The 10,686-nt window shown below is 40.3% G+C and overlaps 1 protein-coding gene across 4 annotated transcripts in view; it reads right to left on the bottom strand.

Annotated features, from left to right (window-relative positions):
- Window positions 1-1,042: 1,042 nt before the first annotated feature.
- rnf2 (ring finger protein 2) overlaps window positions 1,043-10,686 on the bottom strand; it is a 68,121-nt gene continuing 58,477 nt past the window's right edge. For 3 of the 4 annotated variants that reach the window (XM_085982573.1, XM_085982572.1, XM_085982575.1), the window contains 4 exons: window positions 8,072-8,350; window positions 6,208-6,264; window positions 3,926-4,097; window positions 1,043-2,262 (listed from right to left, as the gene is read on the bottom strand). In XM_085982573.1, coding sequence (XP_085838699.1) covers window positions 2,161-2,262; window positions 3,926-4,097; window positions 6,208-6,264; window positions 8,072-8,350 — 610 coding nt within the window. In that variant the 3' untranslated portion in view covers window positions 1,043-2,160. The remainder of the gene's footprint in view (window positions 2,263-3,925; window positions 4,098-6,207; window positions 6,265-8,071; window positions 8,351-10,686) is intronic. The other variant, XM_085982574.1, reaches the window with a different exon arrangement.

The following is a 10,686-nucleotide window of genomic DNA, read 5'->3' as shown; positions in this document are numbered from 1 at the left end:
AATTATGCACTGGCAGACACCAACAACAAATTACCCATTTTCTTTCTTGATTACGCATGGGGAAACCAAACGAAAGATAAATTCAAAAAAAATGTAGACAAAATGTATTACAGTTCAAAGCTCCCTGGTTCCAGCATGTAGCACTATCTCTCTCTGTCATGCTCTACTCAGAACACTTAGCCACAACAACCAAGACTTGGGAACTAACGCTCGCGAAGCTGTGACTGCAGGTGTTGTTTGCATTTTAAAGCATTCAGCAACCAATGTGATCGTTCACTCTGCAGCGAGAGGCTAATTAAAAAGTCAGGAAGTCAGTCAAATATAAATGGAAATGTCAATAGCTAGACCTAAAATAGCATGACGCAAATAACACACCATGGTGTGTGTGTGTGTGTGGGGAGGGGGGGGTGAAGTGCTAGGCCCTTTTTTCCCCCCCCCAAGTGAAAGGTGTATTTTCCCCATGGTTCAGTATGAAAATTCTATAAAAGATCCTTCAGAAATCCATGGAATGTTGTGAAGTCTATTGTACGTTTCAAATGCAGGGTTGCCAATTTTCACTCATTTGTTCTATTATGTTTGGCCAGGTGGAGCCCCTCGCAGTCACTTCAGCATCCACAATGAAGTCTGAGCTGTGGTATCCTAGAACTGAGGCTTGCTTATTTTACTGAGGTGATTTACGAACAGAACTGCTGACATTTATATATTTTTTAAAAATTGCTCTGATAATACACAAAATACAAAGTTTTGACCCAGTTCTGCTTTATGAAGTTCTGAGCACATACAGTAGTACTTAATTTATGGATTTAATAAAAAGTTTAAAAAAGTACGATTTGAGATCATTTAAACAAAGTTTCTGGAGCAACTTCAAAACGAAAGCTTACAAACAATAAGAGTGTTTAATGCCTGGTACTGCTACAAATAGCATCCAAGTTCAAATCCCATGCTCCTATTTTAGATTATTCAAGATCATGCTAGAATTGCTTACCCCCTCACCCATCAATGTGCTTGTGTTCTCTAATAATTACTGCAACTATTATTCAAGTAAAGAAACAGAATTATTTAATTTCAATTTGATGGTAACAGTGTACAAATAAAGTAGTAGATGCCCAGGTACAGTATAGTTTCACGGTATAACTACCAGTACTTGATTGACAACATAAATACCCATTTTACATTTCACATGAAAAAAATGATTTTTTAAAAATCAGAAAACGACACTGAAAATATATTTATCTGTGTTTGCAATGCATTGGTGTCCTGTAGCACTTCATTTTGGAATAGTAGAAGTTTGTTAAAACCATAGCTTTGCAACGTTAAAGGACACTTGCCTTCAAATTAAATAATTTAGTTTCCCTCCCAATAATTTAATGGGTTAATACACTGCATAATGTGGTCCCAGGTTCAATCCCCAGCATATGCTAAGTTAGCTGATTCCAGCCAGAGCACATCTTGGGGCACGACAATTAGCTTCAGCACCCTTGGGTTAGAGGGAGGAATAATCAGGGTTCCCGCGCTTGATTGCAATACAGGGGCCTCTGCTTGGAATGGCATAAGCAGATATGGGGTAAGAAAAAGATCAGACTTAGCTGTGATGTTCTCTCCTCCTTTCGTGGTCAAACAGCCGATCGACACTCACTGTCCTGACTCACACATGAAGAATGGTCACTTAAGTGAGGGGTAGTAGGGTTGCTGTGGAACCATACCCCAGCATGCGTTTGCATTTTCAGGGGAGTGTGGGGTTGGGAGAAAATGTTTAAAAAAAAAAAAATTTGGTATCTCTTTTGATTGCAAATTTAGGCCTTTGACAAGTTTGCAAGAGATTTATAGCGACAAAAAAACAGATCTATTGCCCTGTGGTGTAATCCATAAACCAAGAAACTGAGAAGCAACACACTACAAACTTCTACCTCCTGAATTCCAGGTGGTGTCCACAATATCATGACCGGATAAGGAAACCCATTGGGACACTCTCCTCTCGCCCGAGTCTGCGATGTTTCAGTTGTGAATTTGCACGTCACAGATCTGTAAATTTGAACATGTGACAAGTTTTTATTCAACGGAACATCTCACGATACTGGTTGCTGTTGCATGGAAGACAAATACGTCACAACCATCAAAAGCACCGTCTCCATTTATCTGTTGTGGATCTTGCGCCAATGCCTATTTGTGTTCCTTGGTTGGTGCATAATACAGTTCCATGGGTTTGTTCACCTTCCAGTACTTCTCACTGACCAGCTCTAGTGAAAAGGAACCATTCAACAGCTGGAAGGAAATGAGACAAAAGTAAATTTCACAAATCTTTTACCAAGGGCTACAATCCTGACCTGTGACTTGCTTGAGGGCCACTATGGCAGACCCATCATAAAGCAACTCCATTTGCTTATGTCTACTTCTTTTAAAAGATAAATATTTTTCTTTCTCTTTTTCTTTAAACCCAATACTGGGTTCAGTAACATCCAACAGGTGGGAGGCTGAATTCAGTTAGACACGCACAGAGCAGCAGATCTGCTGAAGATACTAGATGAGGAAAAAGTGGGTCTCAAATGCCTGGGATCTGTTATGTCCACCTGTGAAAGGAGACGGGACCTCAATTTAATGTCTCATTCGAAAGACGACCCCTCCAACAGTGCAGCACTCCCTCAGTACTACACTGAAGTGGCAGCCTCGATTAGCTTGAACCTCTGACTTAGTGACTCAGAGGTGGCAGGGCTACCACTGAGCTAAGGTTTTAACATTCACTCCAATGCAAAACCCTTTGGCTAGTGATGGATTAATACCATGACATAAACTAAGGATCACTGTCATCTGGTGAAGTGTCTTGCAAGACACTTTTACTGGATTACTAAACCAAGCAATGCATGACTGTTGATGATGCCATGTTGTTGTGTGGCCGACTAAAATTGATTGAAAACTAACATTATCAGATGTAAAGTCTCTGAATCATATCGAACAGAAAGGATTCAGGTTAGATCACTGGATTCTGCTGAGTTAAATGTCCTCAGTTGGAGCTCTATATTATTATGCATTATATATGTGATCACATGTACTGTATAGGTTCAGTAAAGTCTTTTATTGCCCCTGATAAACCCATGCCTTTTTATGTGGTCACTGATTTCATCCCTCATTAAAGATTCTGGAGGTTTACCCTCAACTGAGTTACTATTAACCGGCCTACAATTTCTTGGCTTATTCTTTTCCCCTTTCTTGAACTGAAGTGTAACATTTGCCACCTTCCAGTTCTTTGACACAAATCCTGTTTCCAAACTTGTTAGGATATTATAGTTACTGTGTCTGTTATCTCCTCCCCAATATTCTGAGATGCACATCATCTGACCCTGGTGACTTTTCAAATTTTACTCCCAAAACATTTTTGATACATTCTTTATTTGGATTAATTATCTCTACAAAAATGGCTTGAACACCTGAAAAAAATCAGATGGTTCAAGAAGGCAGCTCACCACCCCCTTCTCAAGGGCAATTAGGGATGGACAATAAATGCTGGCCTTGCCAGCAAGGCCAACATCCCATAAACAAATATAAAAATATATATATATTAAAGTGAAGTAACTAACGGTAAAAGACTAAAATGATTGCAGTTCTGTACCTGTACACAGGATAGTGTCATGAATGACACATTCTAAACCAAAGTCAGCTTTAAATATCAATATTTACCAAAGCTGTACGTTTAATGAGAATGTATTTTTTTCAGTCTAGGAAAATCTGCAATCTCTCTGTCATTATGACCTTACCTGATGGAAATACAACTTTAATTTCTCTGCATAAGCTGATGAAGGAAACCTTAACCCACCCTTCTCTTTCAAATGCTGACTAACCTCCTCTGTATTCCCAGCAGTTGTGGGGTTTTCTTTTGATCTGAAATAAACTGCGGTTAACTCACCCCCTGAAAAGTAGGGCAGATACTTACAGTGAACTGGCCGTTCACCGTTGCAATGTAAATGGTGTATTGCTTCTCGCTGACCGTTTCCACATTCATCGGATTCGCTTCTTCGTTTTTCCTGAGCTCTTCCAGGGCTAATCTCATAGCCAGGTACTTGGACAGATGGTCAACAGTGGCATTTCCTGTTGTTTTTATATACCTGTTACACCAGACAATAACAAAGAAAGAACATGAGACATGGAGCCATGCAATAAGCTTCCCCCTACAACCTCCTCAATCTTGAGAGGCAGGAGGGGGGTTGGGGGGGGCTTCATAGTGTTAACATGGAGCATCCATACAGGAACTTCTGGAAAGACTAGGTGATTTGGATGGATTTTATTTATTTAAAGCGGCACAGATGAGTAAAACTGAAACTGCTTCACTCTGTACACAAGGGAGCAGGAATGCTTCAGACACTCACTCTGCTGGGACTGGGGCTGTGTTTGTTTGCAATGGACAGGAAATTTCTTTGAAGCAGCAGAAAAATGTTGTGCTTAGAATTTTGACATCTGGAGGAATGCAATTGTGATTCGATTCCTCATATGTTCCTAATTCACAACTGTTGGTGTCTTATGTGCCAAGATGTAATCTTGCCTTCCCCCTCCCCACACACTCAGTATTTCACATGTTTCAAGACCTGTTAATTATGTCGAGTATGTTAATGGATTAGGTTTTCTTCCCATAAACAATGCATTTAGCATTTTTTATTATATTTGTTTAAGCAACAATATCAATTGTATCAACAGACACAGTTGCAAGGACCCCAGATTCCCCTCCCAAATGGAGAACAAAATGGTAGAAGTGGAAGTACCTGTAATTTCAATGTGTAAATTTAAATTGCAATTTTTAAGAACCCATCAACAAGGCTTTAAACTGACTCAGTGAGTTCATCCAGTAAGTGGTTTAGCTCAGGAAGGTTTCAGAGTTGGTCTTTGATCTGTGCTGAATTAGCTAACTTCAGCTTTGACTCCAGTGCCCTAGATTAGAAAGGTGAAAAATCAGCCAGGTTCCTGCTCCCAAGCACTATCCAGCAATACCTATGAAGTATGTGTGTGTGGACATTAGGTGAGGACAGGATCAGGCTCGACTGTGAGGCCCTCAATGGTCAAATAATAGCCTTAGAAATAGGATCACATCTTTGGGAGAGGAAAGGATGGAAGAAATGGTGGAGAAACAAAGCTATATATAAAAAGGTATTGAACAATTGTGGCTTATTGCCTTAAGACAGCAACTGCATGTAACCAACTTTACAGGAAGTTATTAGACAGACTTGTTCCTGTTTCTACTCAATAGTTAGAGGTCCTACTGTGCACACATTTGTTGGTTCCATAAGACTTAACATCAATGCCATTTTTCTTTTTGTTTCAGGGCTTGAAAACTCCGCAGGCCCAGACTCCGCTCTGCTTTTAGGGTTTGTTTATTATCAGGCAGCACCTGTGGCACTCAACTGTTGTCACTTCACTAGGCACTGTGAATTATGCCACAATTTGATTGCACTGCCTTGTTGAAATGCGAATACCTGTATAATAACAATAGGTCCAACATATCTGCAGAGGGGCTGCTCTGATGCCTGAGTGAGCAAATACACAACCGGGTATGGTACTGAGCAGTACAGACCAGGGAGGTTTGTTCCCTGGCCTGGGCTGAGTTTGATGATCTCAGTTGGGGCAACAACGGAAAGGTCTACATCTGGGGATGTCGGGTGAGGACAGTATCTGTTTCAAATGTAATTCCCCATCTGAATACTCCCTGTTTTAGATTCACATGACGAATGACCACTTGGGCACGGTACCAGAGGGCTACAGGCACCTGTAGAAGCATGTCGCAGCAAGAGTCAGTACTTTGAAAAGGGGAGTGATTTAAATATAAATCTCCACAGTCCCAAAGACCTGGAATAGCAGGAGGCCTGACAATGGATTTTTCCAGCCCTGACTGGATTTGATCAGGGAATTTCATCCAGAGCTGTAGTCACTTTCACTGGTGATACAGTTACTGGGATTCAAATCCATCAGTCTCATGTAAACACTCTCAGATTACCAGTAAGCCAGCAGGTCTGCACCATACTGACCACATACTAAAAATGAGTATTGACTGTCACAAGTAAACCGGTCACTTAGCGCTCTAACATTTCCGGCACCATTCAGTTTGCAATTGACAGTGTAGACTCAAGAGTGTCCGTGAATCGAATTGAAGCGGATTCTCCCAGACCTCCGTTTATAGGTGGTCTGTTACTGGTTTGTGGAGAAACCGGTTGCAGTGAAACTGCTTACCGCTTTCTCGACACCGGTGTGCGCCCCACAATCCTCTGGACACCAACCGTGACCTGCCTTGGTTAAAAGAGAAAAACATTTAGAGTCATAGAACAGGTAGCTCTTCATTTGTAGCATGCTCTATATTAATGATCGCCTTTACTCTATAGAAAATATCAGCACCATTAAACCTGCAGAACACAATATCACCATTTCCAGGCATAGCTTGTATCTCTCTCAAATCCCTGCTACACATGTTTAAAACACTGCACTTTTCCTTACCCCTCCATCCCCAGTTTTCTTCCATTTCTCTCCTTTCTTGAAAGCACGGACACACGCTGAGGAATGGTGCCATGGTTCTGGCAGCCCTCCAGTACCTCACCCAAGTAGTCATTCTTCACGAGTGACCCTAGACAGTGAGGGCTGGTAGGATATTCAGTCACAAAGGCCATCACAGCTGAGCCCAAACCTGTTCACACATGCCATTTCCAGCAAGAGTTAATAGACAGCCACCAGGAGAGGAAACTCTGGCTGATCTTTTTAATTTCCTTATCCCAGGGTCACTGAGACCAAGTGTAGTGCCTCATCTGCTGCCTTGGCTGAGATCAGCTAACTCACCACAGGTTAACACTGGACTTTATAATAGTCAAAATGGACATCATAACTCCATTCATGTCACACTGCTTCGAGTCTTAAGAACATAATACATTGTGTCATAGAAACTTACAGCACAGAAGGAGGCCATTCAGCCCATCATGCCTGTGCTGGCTCTCTGAAAGAGCAGTCATGCTTAGTCCCATATCTCCGCTTTCTGTCCGTAACCCTGTAAGTTCCTCATCCTCAAGTACCTCTCCAACTCCCTTTTTAAATTATTAATGGAATCAGTTTCTACCATCTTTTCAAGTAGAGTGCTCCAGATCCCAACAAATCTCCCCTCTAGATCTTTTGCCAATGATTCTGAATCTATGACCTCTAGTTGTTGACCCACTCGCCAGAGGAAATAATTTTTCTCTATCTACTCTAGCAAAACCTCTCATCATCTTGAAAGCCTCGATTAGGTCACCTCGTAACCTTCTCTGTTCCAAGGAGAACAGTCCTACCTTTGCTAATGTCTCCTCATAACTGAAGTCCCTCATTCCTGGTAACACCCTGGTAAACCTCCTCTGAACCCTTTCCAAGGCCTTTACATCTTTCTGGAAATGTGGTGCCCAGAATTGTCCACAATACTTAACCTGAGGCCTAACCAGTGATTTATAAAGTTCTAGCATGATCTTTTTGCTTTTATATTCTATTTCTCCATTTATAAACCCAAGAAACCCATATGCTTTTTAACCATCTTATCAACTTGCCCTGTTACCTTTAAGTATTTGTGTATATGGAAACCAAGGTGTCTCTGCTCACCTACACTTTTCAAAATCATGCCATTTATAGTACACTGTCTTTCCTTGATAGCCCTCCCTTCACACTTCTCTGCATTGAACTCCATCTGCCATGCTTCTGCCCATTTCACCATCCTGTCTATGTCAGCCTGAAGCCTGTAGTTTAATATTTAAAGTTTCTGCAAGTTTAAATACAAGAACTGCAAGCTGTTTTGCTTTTGCATTGGCGCACTGGAACCTATGGTAATAATATTATTCATAACACTGCTGTATCATTCCAAGCTGTTGATTTGAAGTCTGGGTGTGATCCCAGGCATTCAATTTCTATGGACTTAATGAAGTGTCACTCCTGAAACGTTAATCTATCTTTCTCTTTCAGATACTGACTGACCTGACATATTTCCAGAAATTTCTGGTTTTGTTGCCACCATTCCCTATTTTCCTTTATTTTTATCTCTGAATTCTTCTGATCCAGTGAATAATAATAACCCCTCTCACCTACATACCTGGTCTGTGCTGTTTCATCTTTCTCCATTAGTGTAGGATGAGGCCTGAAGACCAGTTCAATTTCATTGGTTCCATCAGTCACTGGGTCAGGATCCCCCGTCCCATTCTCATTTGTGGTGTCAAGATCAGGACCCGAATCATCTGAAGTCTTTGCACGTTTTTGACTTGGTCCCGCCTCCTGGTTGCTATGAGTGGAGGCATTGCTGCAATGTGAACTATCCCCGTTGTCTTCTGCTCCACTTCCATTCTCAGCTTGATGTTTTCTCACCCTCTGTGCTCTGTACCAGACAGACAATAATTCAATGTGTTGGTATTAAACTGGGCAACTGGCAAGAAAAATGTAAATAAGAAAGCACCTTTGATTCATTCAGGAGATGTTACTGCAATGCGGAATGCAAATTAACTCAGCTAGTTATGCTGTTCCTATGACAGTTTAATGTATTTGAATAGTCAATGAATCATTTCAATAATTAATTGAGTATTTAATAACTAATGCAAATGGTTGGCAAGGCAATGATGGGGCTCCATAATATTTGGTTATTCCACAATTTTGATACATTTTTAATACAATGAAGCTTACAGACACACAAAGTCTTCTCATTAAAGGACATAGCAGTTATTATAGAGTTTATGGACCTAAACAATATTCCATGATTCCTGAGCAAAATACTGCGGATGCTGGAAATCTGAAATAAAAACAGAAAATGCTGGAAATACTCAGTAAGTCCGGCAGCACCTGTGGAGAGAGAAACAGAGTTAACGTTTCAGGTCAATGGCCTTTCATCAGAACTGTTCTGACGAAAGGCCATCGCCCTGAAACGTTAACTATGTCACTGGCATAGTTGGTAGTTCAGCTGATCCCATCCTCCTGACCAAAGGAGGAAAAAAAGATTCAGGATATATTTAAAAGACACGAGAGGAGTTTCTCCCCATGTCTCCTGCAGGGTATTATTCTACAGTTACCAGCAGTCCTCCAATACCTTGCCCAAGCAGCTGTTACTTTACAATGTCAAAATTGTGTTAAAGACTCCCAAGGCTTTGTTTGGCCACTTAGAAGTAAAATGTTGTTACGGCTTTGAGATTTGCCACATAGGAAATTTAAAATAGGAAATTTAAAATAAGTTTGTTTTTAAAAAAAGATCTTTGTGAAAGACTGACTATGCCTGACATGTAGGTTTTCCATAGGAGAGAAAAGCAAATGGAAAAGTGTCTTCTCTATAAAAAGCAATGATTGCCTCATTACATAAGCCCTTCTTAATTACTTACTACATCTTACATTGCAACAGCATCTACATCACAATCGTTGACTTATTTCTCTTCTAATCCAGGTTATTCAGTCTTGCTTCTGCAACTAATTCACGTGTTGTATTTTGAGATTGTGCTTAGGCTACTGGTGCTGTGAATTCATCCAGTTTACACTGTAGGGCTGGCTCAAGCACCAGCCGTAATATTGAAACAGCTATGATGGCATGAGCAATTGCTCAAAAGTCACATTTGTGATAGTTAGTTTCTGGCAATGGATTTCCCCCGTAGTGTCTGGAAAAATGGACCAGCAATGCAAAAAGCCATTCATGCCCAGTAGAAGTGGTGGCTGAAGACAGCCATTTATGTTGCCTCTGGCAGTCTCTTGGAAACTCCCCTAGTAAGGTTTGTCTCAGTACCTCATTTATATTACATTTCCTCTGAAAGCAGAGCTATAATATAAATGCAGCTTAGGGACATATACAATCAGTGGTGCAAAACTGATTTCTCTAAACAATGCTACAGTGCATTTACACACAGTAATAAAGACATGTTAGTTTATTTAGCATTGCTAATCAGATGTGCAGCTCTAAGTGACCAGTATTGAATTTTCTTAACAGGAACTTGCTGATGGGTATTAAATCATTCCAAAGCATTCCCATTAAGCAATGCTGATCAATATTGACTTAAGTGTGTTCGCAATTGTGTTGGGAAACAATGAATCCTATTTAGGAAGTATACCTATTAACTAGGCTATTAATATTAATTAAGGTTCATCTGTAATAAGTAACTGTGCACTAATGCTATATAATCAAAGATTTAAGTATGCAAGCTTAGAGGTTCCTAATGAGGACAATAGGATGATGTTGTTTTACATTAATATTTCAATCTAATACTTGAACACTTGAGAATTCTGCTGTGTTTTATGAGGTCTGGCTTTCAGAACCCAAACTGGAGTGGATAAACTTGTAGTTACTGTGACCTTTTAGTCAACAGTAAGTGAAAGAAAAATATCCTTTTGGGGGGGAAAAATCATATTTAAAAAAGAAAAACTTACAGCATAGCCTTTTTAGATGATTGAAGTTACACAACTCGTATGCTCCTTGGGGCAGGGAGTAACGTTATATTGTAGTCAATTGAGGTAACTCAGAATGGAGTTTTTTGCTTTAAGTTCTCAACATCCCAATTGGGATCTTGCATTTTTTTCCCTTCCCAGGTAATGACAGCATATTACTGTGAAAGAAATTCTCATGTTGCAGTGATGCCATTGGAAAATCTATGGTTCACTAGCAACAGTTTGCTTATTAATTTATATAGTAGCTTTTCAGTCTGGGATACCCAGTTATATTCAGGTAAGATCCATACATCTCAT

Source organism: Somniosus microcephalus, chromosome 3 (assembly GCF_052327205.1).
Source record: "Somniosus microcephalus isolate GS21.2 chromosome 3, FLI_Smic_1.0, whole genome shotgun sequence".
NCBI classification, from domain to species: Eukaryota; Metazoa; Chordata; class Chondrichthyes; order Squaliformes; family Somniosidae; genus Somniosus; species Somniosus microcephalus.
This window is presented reverse-complemented; position numbering and strand designations above follow the sequence as displayed.